General features: G+C 43.2%; 1 protein-coding gene across 4 annotated transcripts in view; it reads left to right on the top strand.

Moving 5' to 3' along the window:
- LOC135219427 (choline/ethanolaminephosphotransferase 1-like) overlaps nt 1-24,121 on the top strand; it is a 433,147-nt gene that overhangs the window by 237,293 nt on the left and 171,733 nt on the right. For all 4 annotated transcript variants that reach the window (XM_064256204.1, XM_064256203.1, XM_064256202.1 and 1 more), the window contains exons 3-4: nt 8,565-8,687; nt 15,631-15,734. In XM_064256204.1, coding sequence (XP_064112274.1) covers nt 8,565-8,687; nt 15,631-15,734 — 227 coding nt within the window. The remainder of the gene's footprint in view (nt 1-8,564; nt 8,688-15,630; nt 15,735-24,121) is intronic.

The following is a 24,121-nucleotide window of genomic DNA, read 5'->3' as shown; positions in this document are numbered from 1 at the left end:
TGTTTGCACATCTTGGCTCCAAAGCTCCCATTAATGGCAGTAAGATCATTCCAGTTGTGAATGTTAGCACAAGCTCACCTGTTTTCTTTGCTCCCAGTGTTTTAGAATTTTCACACTCATTTTACTATATAATTGGTTTTTCCAATAACAGATGCAGTGTGCAGCTCTGACTACTGGCTCTGAGCCTGTTTTTAACTACATTTATGTTAAGCCTTATATAATAATAATAATAATAATAATAATATCCTTTATTTCGGCTCAGGGCCATATACAATGAATATACAAAATACACAGTAACATACACAATCTAGATATATGAGACAACATGATAAGACAAATGAGTAATCGGCACCTATCCACAAAATAGCTGAGGTAGCATAAAAGATAGTAATCATAATACTGGTAATAACAGTAATAATATTGGTGAGAAAAAAAAAATGCATTGAGAGTTATAACAGTTAGTGCACAGATTATATAACTTAAATTTCAACTAGAGACCTTAGGTGGTTACAGTAGTCAGGTCCAAAGGGCTAAATACAAAATTGAATGTTGAGAAGAAAAAACTTTAACTTGATAGTAATCACAGTAATAATGAAAAAATAAAATATCAGCAATAAATATAATAATGACAAATTCTGCAGATGACATCTTGCCAATACAGAGATTAAGTCCTTTAGGGGACAAAGGCCTCATTTTCCTATCTTTCCCACAATTTAGATCTTCTTGCTTCACTCCTTAGGATGCTTTGTATGAGCGAGTTGCTGCTGTTTCTCACTTGGGTTACCAGACTGGACATTGTTCGCCTTACAATGATTTTTAAATTCTCCAGGTGGTTTTCTAAGAACATCTGTGTGGCAGAGTGGTAGCATGGAGTGTTTGTGAGGCGTCTCAGAATGTCATTGTGCACAACAGTGATACGTCTCATGGTCTCGGGTATAGTTCGTCCAGAGGGAACACCCATAGATACTGTAGCAGTACGAGCGGAAAAGCAGCAGTTTCACGTCTCGGTGACAGAAGGCAAACCTCCTTGCAATCACGTTGCCAGTTGCACATAGTTTACGACGCCTCTGTTCAATGTCTGCCGTATCTTTTAGGTCGTCAGTGATAATGTGACCCAAATACTACGGAAATTCACGCTCAAATTCCAGCCGATGGTTTTCGAGGGAAATTTGTGGTTCTGCAATATGCTTAAGCGATCTCGGGAGCAGCGACATGCACTGGGTCTTGGTTTCGTTGTAGATTACAGTGGACCCCCCGTATTCGCGTTCTCCAGATTCGCGGACTCACACATTCGCGGATTTCTCTCGGGAACGTTTCCCTGCATTATTTGCGGAAAATTCGCGCATTCGCGGTATTTTTCTATGAGAAATATCCACAAATTCCTGGTTTTTGTTATCAATTTCATCATAAAATGCACTTTTTGTGATGAAGCTATTAAAAAAACCAAGTATGAAAATTTTTAGTGGTTTTTCTTAAGTTTTAACTAACAAAATAGGCTGTTTTTAGCGTTTTTATAGGGGTTCCAAACATTCACGGATTCTAACTATTCGCGGGGGGGTCTGGTACGCATCCCCCGCGAATACGGGGGGACCACTGTATATCAAATTCCTCTGCATATTGGCGGCAAGTGTCGATGAGTCGTTGGAGGCCATGCACTGATGGGGAATTTCATCATAAAATGCACTTTTTGTGATGAAACTATTAAAAAAACCAAGTATGTAAATTTTTAGTGGTTTTTCATAAGTTTTAACTAACAAAATAGGCTGTTTTTAGCATTTTTATAGGGGTTCCAAACATTCACGGATTCTAACTATTCGCGGGGGATTCTGGTACGCATCCCCCGCGAATACGGGGGGACCACTGTACAGTGGTCCCCCCGTATTCGCGGGGGATGCGTACCAGACCCCCCCGCGAATAGTTAGAATCCGCGAATGTTTGGAACTCCTATGAAAACGCTAAAAACAGCCTATTTTGTTAGTTAAAACTTAAGAAAAACCACTAAAAATGTTCATACTTGGTTTTTTTAATAGTTTTATCACAAAAAGTGCATTTCATGATGAAATTGATCACAAAAACCAGGAATTTGTGGATATTTCTCATAGAAAAATACTGCGAATGTGCGAATTTTCCGCGAATAATGCAGGGAAACGTTCCCGAGAGAAAGCCGCAAATGTGTGAGTCCGCGAATCCGGAGAACGCAAATACGGGGGGTCCACTGTATATCAAATTCCTCTGCATATTGGCGACAAGTGTCGATGAGTCGTTGGAGGCCATGCACTGATGGGGAAATCAGAACCATATCGTCGGCGTAACAGAGGTTGTTTATAGTTGTTTCATTGACAGTGCATCTGATTGGGAGTGAGTTCAGTTTGACATTCAAGGCATCTGTGTACGTATTAAACAGGTATGGAGAGAGAATGCTCCCTTGCCGAAGCCCGTTTAGGGAGACGAAGGTGTACGATAATACGTTACCCCATTTGACACAGAATTGCTGTGTGGAGAATCAGCAATGTAAAATGCCAATTAGATATAGGGGTGTGCCCCTTTTATGAAACTTCAGGAAGAGCTTCAGGTAGTTTACTCTGTCAAATGCTTTTCTCACATCTACAAAACATAGGAAAACAGGAGAGGCTGATGATAGGTAGTAATTCAGCAATCCTTTCAGTGTGTAGATGCAGGTGTCAGTTGAGTGGTTTGCTTTAAACCCGAACTGGTTGTCAGTGGTGTGTAGAAAGGGGAGAAGTCTGACAAGAAGAACCGACTCGAGTATCTTTGATGCGATCGTTGTGATTGCAATTGGCCGGTAGTTGCCAGGGTCAGATGCATCCTTTAGCTTGTTTTTGATTAATGGTATCAAGTGAACTAAGAGTAGGGAGTCTGGAGGAAACTGGTGAATTATGCACGCATTGAATAAGGCAGCTAGCAAAATGTAAATTATCGGATGGCAGAATTTGAAAGCTTCTGTGGGAAGACCATCACAGCCGGGCGATTTATTATTAGGTATGCTGTTTATGGCCATAACATCGCTGATGTTACCTGGTGTAATACGGTCTGCAAAATGAAATTGAATGTTGTCATTAAGGAGGTTATCTACATCCTTTCGGGAAGCTTGATCATTTATGCAATTCAGGATATTGTTGAAGTGACCTCCCCACATACTTGCGATAGCTTCGTCTCCGACTGCTTCCCCTACTCTCTGTGATAGCTTTTTAGTTTTGGGATTTAAGGACTGGATATCTTTCCAAAGACGAGGGTAATCACCAGATTCTAAGTTTCTAGACATTGCATCGGCTCAGTTGTTTTTCATTCAACCTGCAGTGCTTAAGAGCAAGTTTGAATTGCGCTCTCGCCTGCCTCATTAGTAATGCAGTGTGTCCTTCCCTGAGGCTACCATTTTGCCTCCACAGTAAAAACATTTCTCGTGAGTATGTATACAGATCTTTAACCAAGTCATTCCAACCCAGGTATATTGCGAGAATTACCTTGACGAAATCTATAGGCAGTCCTGCCCGAAGCAAGCATAGCAGAGATTATGTTCGAATAGAATTTATTCAGATCCCTTCTGTGGTGGTCATTTCTACTTTTTGTTTTGGTACAAAGTAAGGCGTCAGCCGGTTGAACTATTGACCGCAACCTGGTTTCCGTGGTTGCCCTAAAGTACAGTGGTACCTCGAGATACGAAATTAATCTGTTCCGAGACGGCCTTCGTATCAAGAGTTTTTCGTATCTTGGAACACATTCAACCCATTTTTACTGCATATATTAGGACTTTAGCATATGTCCCTTAGCAATAAGCCTAGCCTATGTTACCGGTTGCTACTGTAGCCTAGTCTATGATTCTGACATCTAAACCTAAGAGCTAAAAGCTTAGAATATGCCAATATAATGTATAAATAATCAGTATGTACTCATTTCAAATAATTATTAATTAATCATTAACTATAATACACAAACAAACAAAAAACAAACCTTCCAATTGATTGTTTACATTCTCAGCTCTTACCCGTCTTACGAGTATCGAACGAGCGCCAAGCAATCATTTTTCCTAGCAGACGTAGTAAGCCATAAATTGTCATTAGTATCTCTCTTCAACTAATGAAACCACCAAACAGTATAATAACCATTCATTTCTATTCTGATTCTATCTTTACCTAACGGAGATACCGAGTTACTGACAGCTATAATGAAACATACGCAATACGTATACGTAACGTGATAATAAAACAGAAGAAGAATTCTAAAAAATGCGTATTTGTTGGCAGTCTGATTTATTTTATATTTTATGATATCTAATTCACATTTTTTTTTATTAAATGTATTGCATGTACTCATTTCAAATAATTATTAAGTAACTATTAACTATAATAAACAAACAAAAAAAAGCTTCCAAACGTCTGTTTACATCCAGCACTTACGAGTATCGAACGATCGCCAAGCAATCACTTTTACACAGTAAGCCATAAATTTTCATTATCTCTCTTCAAGTACTGAAACTACCAAACAGTATAATAACCATTATTTCATTTCTATTCTTTATTCTATTTATCTAATGTTAATTTTTCTTTTTTTTATTAAATGTATTGCATGAATACTAAAGTTTTTCAATTTACAGCAACCTTTTACCAATAGAATACTTAAAGCACAAGGGGTAGATGCTGACCAATAGGAGAGCAGGACCTTATGGGGTGACTAGCATCAGGAACCAATGGGAGAGTGGGAGGATGGTGGCGAGTTTACTCAGTTGGCGGCACGGGAGTTTTAAAATTGTTCTCGGTGGTCCGGGCAAATCTCGGGACTTTATAGCAACAACCTTTCGTATCTTGAAAACTTTTCGTATGTAGAACAGTAAAATTTTTCGTATTGGCTTTCGTAACTTGGATTTTTCGTAAGTTGAGCCTTTCGTATCTCGAGGTACTACTGTATCTGGTTTCTGTTGGTTTTTAAACTCCCAGTTAACCGCTGGTGGGCGGTCAGTTAGTGGGTTCACGGTAGGGAGGGATGGGGTACTGAATGACATCTGTAATGGGATGTGATTGTAGCCCGTTGCAAGATCGTAGCGAATATTGCCGGTCATAATAGAATCATGAAGTTGTGGAGATGTGATGCAGTGGTCCAGCCAGGAGGTTGTAATTACGTCCGCTCTATTATGTACATATGAGTAGGAGGAGGGAGGGAGGAGCATTACATCGCTAATTTGGAGAGCATGATTTTGACAGAAGCAAGTAAGTTCATTATAAAATTGTTTTGTGGGGTGAGAATTAAGGTCCCCTATTATACATATATGATCAGCAGGAGAATCTTGAATAATACTGTGTAACTCCCCTAGGATCATGCAGTAATGATCAAAATTATTGTTATTTTCCCATGGCATATAAACATTAATTACGTATTAGGATTTTAGAGTTCCCTACTGTCACTTGAAGCCCCAGCAATCTGTCATTCCTTTAGGTCATCACCTTTATCATATTGTCTAACGATTTGTGCCATAGGAAAGAAAAGCCCCCTTTCGGGGGACCGGCTATGATTTGATCTGTAATTTGCATCGATGAAGTCGAGAAGGTTCTGAAGTCTTCATGAATTAAATCGCAGATGACAAGGTCATGTGGCCAGAGGAGCGTTTCTTGCAATGCAATGATGCCGTTGAAATTTTTGCAGAACATGTTTAGGAGAGGAATGTTCCACTTGAGGCCAAAAATATTCCAAGAGATTATGTTTAATGTATCCATGGCTACTCACGAAGATGGGAGATGAATGCGCTGATCATTTGGGTGGATGGGCGATTAGCCAGGGGGAGTGGGCAGTCACTCGCCGTGGGCGGTTGGCTGGCACTTGTGGTGGAAATGACCCTTGGTTGGAGTGTCAGTAAGTTCCCCTGGGGGTGGTTGGTCCCGGATTAGGTTATATCTTGAAACTAATATATTAGGACCGAAATTCTCGCCTTTAAGAACGTCGAGGTGTTGAAATAGGCAGGTAATCCTGTAAGCCACTTTATGTTTACTTCTGCAACTTCTGCATGGGAGTTTGTGAGAGATGAGTGGGTCAGAGCCAGTGAGAAACTTGACTCTCCACTATGGCGTCTAGCGTCACCAATGAGCGCAGATTGTGAATTGCTACGTGGCATCTTTTCTCAGGTGTTGGGCGAGGTGAAACACGAATGTTGGGCTCCGGTCCAGGGGCCAAACGAGAAGTTCTTCTCTTTTTTCTGCTTGTTTGTATCTGCCAGCCGCCAGACCCCTCAAGATCACTCTCATCTGCATCTACGATGGGGGGTTGGGGGGGAGAGATAGGGTGGGGAGGATCAAGGGGGCTGGTAATTATCACCGGAGGTCTATCTTCCACCGGAGGCACTGGGGAGGGAGGAGAGGTTGGGAGACCAACAGTCCCCTCGGAACGGCCTACAGGTGAAGGGGCCACTTCCGTGTTGCTGGGAGGCGAGGAAAAACTGGATGCCGCATTCATAGGAGTCTGGTGGCTATCTGTGCGATTGTCTATCGATCCCTGCACTCATTTGATCGCATCCCAGATCCGTGTGAGATTATTTGTTTCCACAGTTTTAAGACTGTCTAGGGATTCCTGTAGTCCTTTGATCATGTCCCAGATTCTTGAGAATTTATCATTTGTCTCCTCGATTTTTTCTGAGCTTTTCCCAACTGTTTCTGAGAGAGATTTTGCTGTTTGGAAGGCATTTTCTGCTGTGTGGTACACCGCAGGTAGGCTTAGGTCAGCAGGCCCCTTTGGAGGCAGATTGTAAGGGTCATCGGCGTAGATTTCCACCGAGCAGGTCCTTAGCCACTTAGTGATATATGATATTTTCTTGCGAGATGACAAGTTCTTCACGGATCGCTCCTTGAGAATGCTCTCTGGTATCAGATCTTTACATTTTGTATATGCAACGTTGATTTCCTCATCGGAGAAGGCATCACTGACAGTTTGTATAGCAGACTCGACGTTGGAACGGTTCGATTGGTATTGTATAGTATAGTAAAGACAATTGTTCGCGAGTACGGAACTTGTGTGTGGGGCACAGGGACCGGTAGGTGCCAGGGTCACTTGCGCAACGGTTGGAGGTTGGTCGGATGACATTTTTGTGGTAAGTGAAGGGCCAAGCACTAACACATATACTGCATTCTTTTACCCATTTCCCAGGACCAATAGGCCTCGAGTAGTTGTGATTTGAAAGATTTCTAAGGCACTGATTGAAGCAGAAAGAATATTAGAATCTCTGCAAATGCACAACACTCTCCGGCTTACACGCCGGGTATTACGTGGAAACACTATTAACACATTGCTTACTGTAAAAGGTATAATCACCAAGGGCAAAAACCCTTCGTATCTGTAAAGAAACGCGAGAGAGACCTCCAACGCGTCCGCCCCACACAACGTTAAGAATCACCACCTAGCTAGCCTAGGTTTTGTTTTTGTTTTGCATTTCTAATACTGAAGTGCTGTTAGGCCCTTGCATTTTTTTTTTACCCACCTTTTAACATTTCGTGAACAAACTGTTCTTTAAATATGTATAAAAGTACTATAATATTCTGCATGCAAACTGTGATGACAATGGTAAGTATGTACTAGTGTTGTAACAAGGTCCATCCACATCTTTGTAGATTGGTCACTCTTTGTTCAGCCATGGTTTCAAGTATGTGCGTGTATTGTAGTTTTCCAGATTTTCCTGCTCCTTTGTCTCCGTGTTTATTTATTTATTTGTTTATTTTTTATTTTTTTTTATTTTTTTTTTTTTTTGAGTGAACCCCCTTTTGAGTTTAGAAGACTTAGTCCCCAACATATGCTATTACAGTTTTGAGGAGATATCTTAGAGCCATCAGATCTTTGCAAACGATATAGTACTAGTTTTTCCTACAAACCCTTTATCATATTTGAATTGCCCATCTTTCAACCCTGCCAATTTCCTAGCTGCATAGAATTTGGGGTGATTAATGGATGAATACTTGTCGGATTTAGTTTTGGTAGTGTTATGAAAGTAATTTTCTTTTGTGTATGAAAGACTTAGTCTTATTGATGGGTTTGTATGGAAGACTAGGTTTGGTCTTTTAAAAACTATTATTTTTCATTTACTAAGGAGAATGGGAGTGGATTTTTGGGCAGTAGGTAGAAACCAAAGATGTGGAACTTCAAAGGCACTAATAACTGTTTCTGTAATGTAAACTGTTACAATACTTAATGAATAACTTTTGACAAGTGAGGAGAAGAGTATCCTCCAGTGTAGCTATTTGGTTGTGGGTCTCCATGCTACTATGAAAGTTAATACATTCTGTAGACAATGGTTTATTTATATGAAATATGAAGATATTTTAAGCAGATATTTTATGCACTTATTAATTGTAATCTCTAGGTATTAAAAATGTTCATTGTTGATTTCAAAATTTTGTAACTTTATTATATGTAAGCTCATCTGTCAGAGGTACTTTGTTTGCTTTTGTTAAAACAAAGGGAATATTTTTACTATTATCCCAGCCAATGGAAATCTTTGTTTTAATAATAAATCAGCTGTCCACATGTATTTTACCTTCAAAACCAGTCTAATGAACTATGCTTTGTTTCAGTTTTTGTTTCCTTGGGTGTGGCTTGCTCTGTTCGACTAGGAACTCATCCCTACTGGATGTTTTTTCAATGTATGATGGCTGTTACCCTCTTTTATTGTGCCCACTGGCAAACATATGTGTCTGGTGAGTAATCGCTCTTATGTTTGATCTGCACTATACCTTTTTTTTTCCAGTTAAATTAATATGGACTTGTACATAATTTTGGATTTACCACTATGCCTCTGGTGCCTTTGTAGCTTTGGAATTAGAGCAAAGGCATTTTTAAAGTTAACTCATTTTATGTTTTGAGCTCATTATGCATATTAGTCATCCTATTCATTATGCTTATAATAAAAATAATGATAATAATATATTGAACTTCATGTTTACATTCACGAGGATGAGAATGTTATCGTGATCTCGACAAATTCATAAACAAGATCTAAATGCAGTTCTGAATGCTTTAAACCTTGTAAGTGCATGATTCACTACCTCATTCTGTCTACCAGGAGTGACAACATATCTGTGTACCACTCCTGTTGGGGTTAGAGGGTAGGATTGTTCATGTCAGCTAGAATGATGGAGGTGCTTATGCCTCACCTCCAGATTGCTCCATATGATCATAAAATCATATACCCATGTTGACTGTGAAGAAACTACCGTATATACTCGCATATCATGCGACTTTTGAAGACTTAATTTTGGAGCTAATTTTAAGGGGGTTGCATCGTACATGAAATAAAATTTGAGTATGTAATAATCACATATTAGTATCGTATGATTAAATACAAATATAATGGATATACCTTTTTCCATGGATCTTTTAAAAAGTTAAGCTTTACCTCACTGCATCCAATAATATTGTGTATTTTCATATTACTATGTGTTTGTAATATAAAAATACAAAACTTAGCAATCAATGGTTTGGTTTGGAAATCAGCTGAGGGCGATTGAGAGGTAAGTTTGTTTTTCTGCATTGAACTCAAATCAGAGCGACTTTCTTGCTTTTAGTTAGTGCAAAAGAATCTGAAGATACTCTATTTATATGGGACACGGTTATTTTACGTTATACAAAGTGTTTTCCAAGTCTAAACATCTCTTTAAACTGTATCGTTTGTGAACAAAATTTAGTTATTTTTTCATTAGTAGATTGCGCTGAGGGCATCTTTATTGCATAAACAAAAATCAACGAATTCCTTTTGATATTTTCACTTTATCTCATCAGAATACTAAAAGCTTTACATATTTATCTTTTATTGGAGTGAAAACAGAATAATATGTCCTTTCATGCCCAATAGTTTTGATTAAAACATGTTCTCTCAAATTTTGTTTACGGTTGAATTTGATGGCACTACATATACCAAAGATTGCGAGAGTTTCATCCACGTTGCTGATGCACGATAATATTCGTTAGCAGATCAACATTCTTTCCTCAACTTCAGCTAAAACTTACAGATTAAATTTAGCAGTGTATGCCCTTGCCAAACTTTTCTCCATAGTGAGTAAGGATATAGTAATGTATAAATATATCAGTTCTATTCTCCTTAACGTCATTTGTAACATAATTACGGTAGTTTTTTACTATCATACAATGGTTGAAATGCAAGCAAAAAGGCTGTTGTTATTATATCGGTTGTTCATCGCAAATCGGCTGTTTCTGGCTGTATGCATTTTCAAAACAAGTATATCATTACTAACGATACTTTTGGCATTCTTTATTACTTTTTTAAACTTAACTAGAAGATGGGATAGATTAAAAGATGGAGGAAAAGGGGTTATCCTAACTAAAAAAATGGAATAGATAGAGGAGGAAAAGAGGTTAGCCTATTGTTATATGGTCTCATAAGTTTAACTCGCACGATACTTCTCCTTCGCTCTCTTCATTAGAGAATGAAGGGTGTTGGCTTCCAGTCCTTTTTCTTGTTCCTCGAATGGAAGAGAATTTAGGATGGAGGTCTATGTACAGGAACCTACAAATATACTACGTATATTGCCCTCCCGACATGCTTGTTATCAGTTGAATTGTCCGAGGTGTAGGCACATACCGTAGTTACCTCTACAGGTTGTGACCGAGACGAATAGTATCTTCTTAATTGAACTGCAACTCAGGACTGCCCTGGAAACCTCCCAGGAGTTACCAGTTTCAATTTTTAGATACGTACTTATGGTATTGTTACAACACCACCACCTCAGCGTTTGCATTCACCGAAATTGATTAAATGCAAATGCTCGAGCATATTTTTTTGCGCTCGATGTTTCTAGCCGAACGCATTCCTTCGTGGAATGGATTACCTGGCAACTCAGGATGACGAGTGAGCGAGAGCTAGTGGTGTATGGGCTGCCTGCCACAGCCACAGCCCAGTACCAGCTGGCTCTCCGAGATAGCACGGTCGGATTATGTCTCTCTCCTCTGCAATGATTGACTACCGAACCGAATCTCTGCCCGGCAATCACAGACTTAGGTCTCTGGTTGGCTGGAATTCTCGCATACGTGAATGACCATCTCTACTGCATCGCCTTGGACATTGCGAGAATTTTCAGACAGAGATATCTCAATAGACTCGCTATCATCTTTCTGTTTACCGTACGGTAACAGAAGTCTAGCCTAGTCTCCCGCTGCATCCCTGTCGCTGCGATAATGCGGAATGATTTCTTCAGACATCTGAGTTTGTCTTCTAAATATATCTCATATTTGTAGGTGTGCAATTGTTCATTGTTCACCCCGAATTGTAGATGTATAACGGAAGACATCGCCTGTTCCCCGCCCTGCCAGCTCTACTTCCAAGTATATAGATGTCCTCCCTGGATAACATGGGAAGATGATGATGATTCAGCCCATGAGAAGCAGTTCTTCAGGCAGTACATCCCTGTGTTTTCATTACTGAAAAGCGCTCCGCTTTCATTGCAACTCCGACTTCTCACCGAACAGCAATGAAGTACCGGTTTAGCATTTTCAGTCCTTTGTAAATCACAGGGATTAAACCGTCTTCGTGGGTTGGTGTCATCGGTGGGACTTTTTCTAAAGTTCAGAATCTTGAGAGTTACTTCTCTTGATTCGGCTGTGAAGACATAGGTCGGCATTTACCTACCACCTTTGTCTTGAACGGCACATAGTGTTGTTTCTCCTTAGTTGAGATTCAACTACTATGAGAACTTCTTTCTTGCCATCAGGGACCTCAGTCTCTAGAAGGCAATTGACTTTCACCTGTTGGGCACATGCCTTTAGAGAATCATCATCTAGCCTTCCGGCATCGGTGGCAACAGATAGACGATTTGTATGGTCTCTCGACATAACCCTTCAAAAGGCGAGGGTCACGTGACTTTGCCTCGGATGCTTGGACAGCTCGCCTCACACAACCGCAGGCAGTCAGTCTGCAACTGTTGAAGCGTCCAAGACCGTCACGAGCTGAGCTGTGGACTTTGCATTGGTTGTTCCAGATCAATCATTACTTCGTCCTACTAGCGTGTTCCGGTACCCATAACCATCGACACCCACCACGGAGTGTCAGTGTCTTATCCACTGCGGAGACGAAGAGACTTCGTCGCTGCAGGGTACGAGACCGCGAGAGACTTCGCTACAGTGGGATACGAGACTGTGAGACACTTCGCTGCAGTGGGGATACGAGATCGCGAGACACTTCGCTGCAGACGGATAGACCAGTATGGGTACTGGACATCACTCTGAAGAATATGTCGGACAGGAAGACGGATAGGTCATCGCGACCATATCCTTCTTTCCCTCCGGGACTGCCCACAGGTCCTTGGAACCTCATTTCCCCGGACCAGTGGTGGATGCTTGCAAGATGTGTTTGCTTACCCAGCTCCTCGACATGATAAGCTGCATCTCGTCCAAGGTTGTAGAGGTAAGAAGGATGCGAGAGTGACTGGCTCTCCCCCTTCCATGCCTCATCTCTCCATTCCTCGTCCTTCGGGTTGAGGATAGGACTCGAACTCACACTGGCTGGTCAGACGATTGATGTGGTAAGCCTATACATAAGCATCCTTTTTATACTTCTTATCAGAATCATAGAAGCAATTCCGCTCCTTCCTTTAGCAAGGGGAGGAAGGAGACTGACAATAATGCAAACCCTTCCCAGACCTTTGCATTAATGTCTCTTACGCCAATATTCTTCACAACCCTTTTTCGAATGAGTCACGATCCCTCACTCATTTTGAAAAGGCCCAGAAGTCTGACTCTTGATCACGCAGTTCCTATACTCCGATCAAGTTGTCCGAGGCAGCAGGGCACTCCTCCTCCCTCTTATGACCAGGAGGAGTAGCCTAGGTGCGCAGAACTCCAGTCAGTTCTAGAAGCTCACTCAGATTCCTCCCACCAATCAGTGAGTCTTCCTATTGTTAAGGGGACCGTCCGCTATGTTGTGTATTTTTTTTTTTTATTATACAAAATACATAATTTCCATATGTTTTAGATATATATATAATACCTTCATCATACAAAATTTTCAAGTCATTTGAGCAAAAACTTTTTGTTTTATTAGCAAAGATTATGATTTTTAAAAAAAATTTATGTAGCGATTTCTCCGCTATGACATCAGTTGTATTGAAAATCATACCATAAAAACTACTTTATATACAGAATAATTATGTGAGAACAGAATTTTGATATTTGATTTTTTCTTTATGAATTAAAAAAAAAAAATTTTGTCGAGACACTCAAAAAAATCCTAAAAAAAAAAAAGAAAGAAAAAATTGGCTCACAAGGAACTATGGTATTTTTATTCCTCTTTCCAATGGTATCTTTCTCTCTAAAATTGGATAATAAATAACCGAGTAATGGCTACCAACATGCGAATAAGTATGTTTTTGAGTTATGAACTCCCAAAGATTTGCTATGTAAATTTTTGGTTTTTTCTTAGAAAAGTCAAAACCACATTATTATAATTCCTTTATTTGTACTTTTATTGTTGATTTCTACATCAAGGATCCTGGTCCTCCTCCTAAAAGTGGTATTAATACCCTAAGCATGACACGAGACAATGATGTTGACGGCGTGACATGAGACAATGAGGGAGCTGATAACAATGAATTTACGTGTTTTTCTTTCAGCACACTCCTGGCCTTCGCTAATTTTGCTAGCCTTAGTTACTGAGTAGCCTTCTTGATCTTAGGTAACTTTGGCATTGCTATAAGTTCACTAAGAAGTTATAAAAACAACGTAAATAGCTAGTAACCAAACGCAAGTGCATAAGTGCATGCAATTCCTTTGATGTCTGTGGAGTAACTGAGTCATTCTCTGAGTCTCGCCTATAAGTATAACCGCTCTGAGCAGCTCTCACACTACCTTTCATTGCTACCAGATGTATGAGAATTTCGAAAAGAATCTGGAAAAATTGTTGTATATATGCAAAAATAAACACGCTAAAACAATCCTGTCAAACTCAGTCATACAGACGACGCAGTTATGGTGACGTCATCATTTAAAAACTGCTATATCTTCATTATTTGTAAAAATAATTGGCTGAAACTTCTGGAAAGCATGCATGGCATGTTTCTGCATGGATACAAGTAATAACTCGATTTTTTATTTTTTCAAGTTGACATGTCATCCGCCATAGCGGACGGTCCCCTCAAAGGACCGAAAGGTTTGTATTACGTATCAGAACAAATAACAATTTGTCAAAAATTGTATTTTTCCTAACTATACAAACCTGAGGTCCTTTAACAAATATGCCCACCTTATGCCACCCCTCAATCTGAACCTGGGCCGAAAGGCAAAGTGGAGTGTTTACATCCAGGCAGGCTAGCCTGCCCTGCGGTAGTTACTGCATAACCACCTTGTTCAAGATTCAACGGCCGTAATTCCAGCTACGTCTAAAGTATATTTTTATTGTTAAAGGACCTCAGGTTTGTATAGTTAGGAAAAATACAATTTTCGACAAATTGTTATTTTTGGTAGTTGCTGTTCAGTCCTCAAAACCCTCCCACTTCCCTGATGAAAAACCTTGGGATTTGGGTAAAAGATTCATCGTGCGTTGACCAACAGAGTAATGGATCTTGGTCTTTAAACTGGCCCGATCATAAAACAAGATGGCCGATGCACATGTGCAATAGTCACTTCTAGAGGTTTGATGTAGGAAACTGGGTTTAGCTTTGAAGACAAGATAAAATGCCTTCTTTTCTTTGAGTCCATTACTGTATACTGAATCACTTCTCATAGTGTTTTATCATTTTGGCATAATACCTGGCTACAAGACCTGGCTAAAAGATATTTCTTTGATATTAGTCTGATCGCCATGGGGCGCTGGCACACACCATGGAAGGTAAATCCTTTGAGGACTCAACAGCGACTACCAAAAATAGGTATTTCCTACGTCAAAACCTGCTTTTTTAGAGGGGGATGTCAAGCATTCGTGGATGTTAGCTATTCGCGGGTGTTTGTAGTTCCTATCTCCCGCGAATACCAGGGGTTGACTGTAAACAGTAGTATTAAAAGGCACAAGGAAAATGACATGCTCACCAGATGTTCTGTTGTGCCAGATGTGTGTCTAAAAGGGGATCATTCTAAAAGGCCATGTAAACCGATGGGATTTTAAAGCAGAGATTTACACCAATGAAACCTAAAATTGGTTTAGCAATTTGGAGATTGCTAAGTACAGTGTTCCCCCGTATTCGCAGGGGATGGGTACCAGACCCCCCTTGCAAATAGCAAGAGCCCACAAATAGTTGAAACCCCCTAAAACAGCCTTATTTGTTAGTTAAAACTCAAGAAAAACCCACTAAAAATCTTTGTTTCTGGTTTTAAAACCCATGAAATTGAATATTTCTAATTGAAAAATGCTACGAATAGCAATTTCCGCAAATAATGGGGGTATATGTTCCAGACAGAAGTCCGTGAATATGGGGGGTTCACTGTACAGTAATATTTCAGCCTTTTTGGTTATTTCTTGTATTGAGAATAATTATTCAGCAAAATGTGTGTGTGTGTGTGTGTAATTTTCCATTTGGATAGTTCTGTGGTATTGTTTAGCTTTGTTGTATGATAAACCATTGAAAATAGTAGTATAAAAAATTTAAAGGTATTTCTGTTACTTGTGATTAAATGTACATGTACTGTTTTATATTTCAGGCACACTAAGGTTTGGATTTGTAGATGTAACGGAGGCACAGTTTGGAGTTATTGCTATACACCTACTGTCAGTTATATTTGGGCCAAGTTTTTGGTCCTTAAAGGTATGTCACATCAAGTTATTATTTACTAAAGTTATTTTTGTACTCTCCAATTTTTAGTTGATATTTCTATTGTACTTTTTTTTACTTTTGGAGAGGAACTCTTTTACATTTTTTGTTTATGCACCTTTCTTCTGTTTGCAGATGTGGTGATCTTCCTAAGATATATATTGTAACTGTAACTTTTCATAAAATGATTTTTTTAAGCAATTATATTAAATAATTTATTGATAATAAATAATTACTAAAAATGTTACTGTCTATTAACTCAAGTCAGTAAATGTGACATCTAGTCTCAAATCTTACCTATTACCATTGATGGGATGCTAAGAAGATGGCAGCTGAAAACCAGTGTCCTGGTGCTTTGATGAGGCATCAGTGCTGTGGAAGTCTTGCACTCCAGCTGCTGACCTAACATAGTCCTCTTTATCTTCTCTTAGTAACAGTTTCATTTTTCTTTCCCTTTATGAAAATTAACTTTACAGTGAAAATTCAAAAATGGTTTGGATTACGGGAAATTTAGCCTTTGAAACTGATGGAGGGTGGGGTTAGACAACATACCTCTCCACCCATAAAACTGGAATACCTGACTTGGTTGAACAAGGGGAAACTTAATGTCAAACCTTGCCCTCGGTGCTCTGAGGGTGAGGTGTTTATTCATGAGGTGTTTAATATTTTGTCTAAGTAACAAAAATCTTGAACCTTTGACTTCTGGCACATCCTAGATTCTCCCTTTGGATTCTTTCACTAAAGTAGAAAATAATTTTAAATTGTATTTTAAGCTTTTGAAGTAAAGAAAAAAAAAAAAAAATTTGAGCAGGATCCAACCTTGACCCATTTTGATTTTCATTTTGGAAATTGGTATTGGTCAAGTTTCATTTTACTAGAAAGTAAAAATAATATCTTATCACTTAGACTTGAAAACTACTGTTTGATTGCATACAAAATGCACCCCCATATCAGCAGGGTACATTCAGAAAAAACAAGTGTTTAGTATGCAGATTTACACTGCCATATTCAAAATTTAAACTTTTTAGTGCAGGATAAAGTATCAGTCATGATGTTCATTTGGTATACCAACAGCTGAAACAAGTTGCCCTAAGTTTCAGTGTGGTGTGGCAAGGCTTGTTGTGTAGGGTGAGAAATTTGTGTAAACTGTTCAACCTGGTTAGGCTGTTACAGCAACAGTATCCATTGCAGATGTCAAATTGTACAGTTATATTGTTCATACGCAAACAAACCTTCGGTCTTAACAATAGGATAATTTCAAGCGCCTAGCTGGATCCGGTTAAAAAACAGATGAAAGCAAGGAATCTTGTAACATCTGGCAACGCATACGTTGATCGGGTGAAGAGTGGTCAAGGACCACTCACCTACGCCACCGCATCAGTCTTTTCTTTAACCGCCTGGGCAAGAGTCATGGTTAACCTCTCTTGGCCTTTACCTGGTTCATTGCCCGTTTCGCTTGTGTTTAGTTTGTGAATGTTTGGCTAATATTATGGCTTCTTCTGCTCCTTCTTGGCCTTATCAATATGTGCACCCCTTGATTCCAGGTTTTCCGTGTTCTCGTTCTTTGGCTTTGGCAGCGACCGATCCCCACATCACGTGTAGTTGGTGCCATTCTAATTTTTGTACTACAATGAATCCTTGCACGGAATGCCGGGCATGGCCTAAAGAGCAATAGAAGTCGTTTTATAGCAAGAGAGAGCATCGGAGGGTTTCGACTCTTCCTTCTTGGGAAGGTTTTTCGCCTCTTCCCGATGCTTCGTCTCCTGCAGTATTCACCCCTCATAGTAGCGTTGTTCCTGTGTCTCTTTCCTTTTCTTCCATCGATTCATTGCTGGAAGTATCGGGAGGCCACCAGGCTGATTTTTGTAATGTCTCCCCTTCTTCTTGGGAGTTAATTTGATTCCCGGGAAGGGGGAAGCTTTTTCATCATTCTCATTTATTCCAGAGTCGGAGGCATCCAAGATGGCGGTGATTTGGAAGACGCTCGGGCTAGGGGGTCCCCCGTCCTTGGAGGGGTTGCTAGTGCACTTTATGGAGGCTCGCTACCCCCCTCCTCAGGCCGGCCAGGCCATCCCCCTTTAAGAGGTTGGACTCTATTTTGGATAAGTTGGCTGCCTTGTCGGTTTGGAGGACTGGAAGGAAACGTTGCTTTGTCCCCGCCTCCTGCGAAGAGATTGCATAAGAAACCAGTTCTGTCTTCCTCTCCCTCTTCCCCCTCTACGCCACGTCGGCGTATCAAGCGTTGGAAGGCTAAGGGCTTTGCTCTTTCTTCGCCTGCGAGGGGGGAACAACGCAGACATGTTCTTGAGAGTGTTGGTGTTTTGTAGACTGTTAGTGTATCTTCCCTTGTGCAATCTGCAGTGGCTGCTTCGTCCTCTACATCGAATTGCGGTCATGTTGCAACCTCCCCCGTCCATGCACATTGCGAGCATGTTGCAACCTCCCCTGTCCATGCACATCATGAGCGTGTTGCAACCTTCCCTGTCTGTGCACATGATGCAAGTGCTTCTTCTTCTCCAAGGCCTATTCGTCACCGTAAGGATCTCAAGGCGCCTGTCAAGAGTTAGAAGGTGGTGAGTGCGGTGTTGGTGCATCAGGAGTGTTTGGCTGCCCCTCTCACTGGTGCTTCCAAGAGTTCGACTCTCAGGGATTCTCCTTTGATCTCAAGTGTTCAGGATTCCTCTCCAACTCACATTCGTACGTCTGCCCCGCCCGTGACCATTCACGGACATGTTATTGAGTCATCTGTTGGAGGAGTGCGTAGTGGTGTTCCTAGTGTTATAGTGGGTTCATCTCGGAAGCTGACGCGTGGACCCAGCCCAGACAGGTTAGTTGGTGTTTTGGGCTGTTTGGCTGCTGGTCCTTCTGTTAATTTTAATGGGCCAGGTGCCTTAGAGGAGCCTACACATCCTTCTCGTTGTTGGTCTCCGTCGCCAGAGCAGAAGGAGGGAGACATGCAAGAGTTTTTGTCTTCCTTTTCAGAAGTTGTTGATGTCATTCGTGGGTTCAACAACTTGGAAAGTAGGACTCAGGCTTGGTCGTCTTACACTCCTTCTTGCTTGGAAGCCTTGGTGGGAGCTGCGCAGGATCCCAAATCCTCTCTTCCGCTTCCCTTGTTGGGGCACGTCCAGTTGGTCTTGGATAAGGTTAACGCCTCTGTTTGTTCTGATACGTAATACAAACCTTTCGGTTCTTTAACCTTTAACAATAGGAATATACTTTCAGCGTAGCTGGAATTATGGTCGTTGAATCTTGAACAAGGTGGTTAGGCATTAACTACCGTGGGGCAGGCTAGCCAGCCCGGATGTAAACACTCCACTTTACTTTCGGCCGTCTTCCGAGGAAGACGTGTGTTTGTGAGCTCCGCCTGACTGGTTGATAATCTTTTTTCCCGGTGGTATCTTTTTTTTTTTTTTTTTTTTTTTTTTTTATTTAAATAATTATGCATATACGGTGTTTGATATTAATACTAAACAAAGGATTGTCCTTGGTTTTTTAATTAATATACAAACCGGCTTTTTGTGATAGCCTTTGTAACCGCCCCTCTACTTGTGTCAAGAGCCGGCGGCTAAGGTATGCTAACATATTTACATTCTTTCGCCCTGTAACACTGGCCCAGACCTGCATGAGGACGAGATATGTATTTATCATGAGGATGAGACATGTATTTAACGTAAGTGATATTGATCCTGTAACGGGACATGTATTCATCCGGAAATTACGCTTACGCTTGGGAATTACCAAGGGAACTTCAAGGTTTGTCCGTGTTTTGTTGTTTTTGTAATTTCTCTTCTCCTTCCTTTCACTTGCTTTCGGAGAAGGTAGAAGGATGGGCGTGCGGTGCTGATGTTGAAGGATCTCCTCTCACTTTGGAGGGCGGCACCCTTGGATATGTGAGGAGTATCCTCATTACTTTAATTTTTTTTTTCCTTATTTTACAGACTAGTGGTGATTGTGTTTTCAGCAGTATTGGTTGGATGCTCTTCGTATTGGTGATCCTAACCTTGGAATTGTACCTATGACTCGTAGCATGTTGCATACTGATCCTCGAGTGTGTGTGTACTGATCCCTTGCTGATAATCATTTAATTTTCATTACCACTACTACCCGGAAGTTATTTCACTGGATGAAGCTGTCGCGCGGCCCTGTGAGGTTATCTACACCCTGATGGTAGAAGTCTGGCAGAAGGAGAAACCGAAGAGGAAGAGAGCTCGTCAAGTGTTGTCATCCTCCTCTTCGAGATCATCTTTTCTTCATGCCTCCCCCCCTTCAACTTTTAAGGCTTAGCCGTAAAAGAGAAGGTGGTCTCCCCCCCAAGAAGTCTCGTCACGGGACTTCTAAGGGTCTGTCTCGCTCCGGTGAGACAGGTGGGTCTTCCGCTGGTCCTCCAGTTCCTCCGGGAACGGGGCCCGTCTCTCCTTCCTTGGGGAGGAAGCTGACGGGTTCATGGAGGTACCAGCCACCGCTGGTATCTCCTCTCCCGGTTCCGAAGGTTCCACCTCCGGACCGGGAACCGTCTCGGCCACCTGCTTGTGAGCGTTACCGAGTGTACGGTCACCTACGGGTGACCGTGCAGCCAGGGTCCAGACTGCAGAGTTCGCTCACCGTGTCAGGACCCAGGCACTGAGCGGAAGATGGTAGGAGTCGCTTGGGTGACTCTCGCCAGACCGGCGATCGCTCTCACAGTGATCGTCTGGTGCCCAGGGTTGACATGACGTTCCCGCGGGTCCATGCACGCAGAGACTGGTGGAGGCGGGCCATCCAGCCCTCTTTTAATTAATCCTTTTTTTTTTCAGAGACAGCCCCACCCAGACGACGGTCGCGTTCGCGCGACCGACTTGTCTCGGGGGTGGCAGACGCTTCACCTGCCAGGTAGGAGTTTCGTAGCCCTCCTCGAGGAAGCGTTCTCTCCACTGCTACTCCCTTAGGTCCCTCCGGACAGGTGCAGTTGGGCTGTGTTGCTTCGGCAACTGCCCCAACTCCATCCTGGATGGAGGACCTGTCGGTTGTCCTGAGGAACTGGCGAAGAGGAAGTCCAGGAAGAAGAGGAAGGTGTCGCCGTCGTCTTCTGCCGCCTCTTCCCCTTCGACTTCCGAGGCCCCCCAGCTGAAGAAGAAGAAGGTAGCCTCCTCCCCCCCTAAGAAGTCTCGCTCAGAGACCTCTAACGGTCTGTCCCACTCCGGTGGGACAGTTAAGGCTTCCGCTAGTCCTCCTGTTCCTCCGGGAACGGGCCTGTCTCTCCTTCCGCAAGGAAGATGACGGGGACCGGAGGGGTACTGGCTAACACCGGTACCTCCTCTCCTGGCGCCAGAGGTTCTGCCTCGACGCCAGTTACCGTCTCGGCCTCTCGTTTGCGAGAGGTACCGAGTGTACGGTGCAGCCAAGACCCAGGCAACAGAGTTCGCTCGACGCCAGGATCCAGGTGACTTCCACCAGGCCAGCGATCGTTCTTGTACCGAGCCACTGGTACCCAGGGTTGACGTGATGGTCCCAGACCGGGCGGGTTGAGGCGAGGAAGCGGTCCCGTCGGTTGCCTGTCCAAGCGGCGTGACACACCGTGAGGAAAGGCCTCGCTCCCAACGCGACAGCGGACTCCGCCGGTCCCCTGACCGCCGCTCCCACCGGGACCAGGCGGAGAGGGGGGCCAGCAGCAGCTCTTCTGACGCTTGGGACCGTTGCCGCTGTTCTCGGTCCAGCCGCTCTCCCAGGCCTGCAGATCGATCGCCACCGTGGGTTGGCGAGCGTCTGCAGCCCCCTCCAGCACGCCGGTTCTGCCGGTGGGGGAGAGGGGAGCGTCAGATCTACCTCTCCTATCTCTTCAACTTCCTCGGGCTAGACCGGGAAGAGTGAGGAGACGTGTGCTCCTCGCGCTCCCACCGGGACTGGACAGATAGGGGAACCAGCAGCAGCTCTTTTGACGCTCGGGACCGTCACCGCTCCTCTCGGTCTAGCCGCTTTCCCCCGGAGAGCCGATCACCAGCAGCTCTCCTGAAGAGACTGACGCTCCGTTCTTGGTCCAGCGTTTCCCCACAAGAAGACCACTGGTCCAGACCGGCAGCTCGATCGTCACCGTGGTTGATGATCGCCTACAGTCCTCCCAGCCTACCGGTTCTGCTGGTAGGCAGGGGAGTAGCTCTCGCAACAGCTCCCCTGACATAAGAGACCAGCGTTTCTCCGCAAGAAGACCGTTGGTCCAGACCTGCAGCTCGATCGCCACCATGGGTTGGTGATCGCCTGCAGTCCTCCCAGCCTACTGGTTCTGCTAGTAGGCAGGGTAGGAGCATCAGGTCTCCCTCACCTGTCCCTTCAACCTCCTCAGCGGAGTGACCATCACCACCGTTCACGTGACGGTCCGGCTGGACCACGCACACAGAGACCGGAGTGGGCTTCCCCTTCGGTCCTCTTGAGAGGTTTCGACCTCGACGAGGACTGGGACATGTCGGAGGACGGTATCAACTCTCTCCTGTCAGGTGCTCGCTCAGCCCCACCCAGACGATGGTCACTGTGGGAGCAGACGTTTAGCCTACAGTACGAGTTCACAACCCTCCTCGGGAAAACGTTTTCTCCAGACGGTAACGTTTTCCTAGACTCTGAGCGGCATCTGATGGCTGCCCGTACTCGCTTCTCCGACTGCTAGCACTGCTGGGAAGGCGAGCGAGTATTCAGTCTTCCTCCCCATTCCCCCTCTCCCTATGGCTGCGAAGGGAAGAGGAGGGATCCTGCAGTGTTCTCCGTAGGATTCCACGTTGGGGACTGCATTCCTGGGGGGACCTTCCGGTCCTACCGGACGCAAGTCCCCGTCGTTGAGGAAGGATCTTGCTCTATCCTCGATTTCTACTGGAATCGGGAGGACCACCATCCGATGATCGTCTGACGAATTCAGTGGGGGTTTCGTCGAGTGATTAGAATTCTTCGGAGTTCCTAGCACTCTCCGAGTGTTCTGGTCTTCTACGATCTGCAAACACTTGGGCGAAACCACGGTCCAGAGTGGGCGAGATAATTGTTACTAAGCTACGATAATCGGGAATCTCGCCGAAGGCTTTGAATTCTGGAATTTCTAGTGTTCGAGAGAAGCACTGCTGCTGAAGGAAGAATATCTCGGGAGGGGGTCAGCCTGGATGGACCTGACGGTCCGTCACCTCAGTAGGCGGCCAACCACGGGATAGAGAAGAACGGGTGTGAACATCCAGTTCGGCTCGAACTATCGTCTTCGGTATCCTGTTATCACCATAGAAGTCTTCCTTCGGGAAAACTTCTTCTCTCTCTTCATTAGAGAATGAAGGGTGTCGGCTTCCAGTCCTTATTCTTGTTCCTCAAATGGAAGAGAATTTAGGATGGAGGTCTATGTACAGGAACCTACAAATATACTACGTATATTATCCTCGTCACATGCTTCTGTTATCAGTTGAATTGTCTGAGGTGTAGGCACATACTGTAGTTAATTCTACGGGTTGTGACCGAGACGAATAGTATCTTCTTAATTGAACTGCAACTTGGGACTGCCCTGCAAAACCTCCCAGGAGTTACCAGCTTCGATTTTGAGATACTTGTGGTATTGTTACAACAACACCACCTCAGCGTTTGCAGTCACCGAAATCCGTTTCGATTAAATGCAAATGCTCGAGCGTATTTTTTTGCGCTCGATGGTTCTAGCCAAACACATTCCTTTGTGGAATGGATTACCTGGTAACTCAGGATGACGAGTGAGTGAGAGCTAGATGTGTATGGGCTGCCTGCCGCAGCCGCAGCCCAGTACCAGCTGGCTCTCCGAGATAGCACGGTCGGATTATGTCTCTCTCCTCTGCAGTGATTGACTACCGAACCGAATCTCTGCCCGGCAATCACAGACTTAGATCTCTGGTTGGCTGGAATTCTTGCATGCATGAATGACCATCTCTACTGCATCGCCTTGGACATTGCGAGAATTTTCAGACAGAGATATCTTAATAGACTCGCTATCATCTTTCTGTTTACCGCACGGCAACAGAAGTCTGTAGCGTAGTCTCCCGCTGCATCGCACCTGTCGCTGCGATAATGCGGCATGATTTCTTCAGACATCTGAGTTTGTCTTTAAATATATCTCGTTTTCGTAGGTGTGCAATTGTTCATTGTTCACCCCGAATTGTAGATGTATAACGGAAGACATCGCCTGTTCCCCGCCCTGCCAGCTCTACTTCCAAGTATATAGATGTCCTCCCTGGATAAAGCTGGGAAGAAGAAGATGATTCAGCCCATGAGAACGGTTCTTCAGGCAGTACAATCCCTGTGTTTTCATTACTGGAAAGCGCTCCGCTTTCATTGCAACTTCGACTTCTCACCGAACAGCAATGAGGTAGCGGTTTAGCATTTTCAGTCCTTTGTAAATCACAGGGATTAAGCTG

This window comes from Macrobrachium nipponense, chromosome 1 (genome assembly GCF_015104395.2).
Source record: "Macrobrachium nipponense isolate FS-2020 chromosome 1, ASM1510439v2, whole genome shotgun sequence".
NCBI lineage: Eukaryota > Metazoa > Arthropoda > Malacostraca > Decapoda > Palaemonidae > Macrobrachium > Macrobrachium nipponense.
The sequence above is the reverse complement of the archived record's forward strand: the minus strand, read 5'-3'. Positions and strand labels throughout refer to the sequence as shown.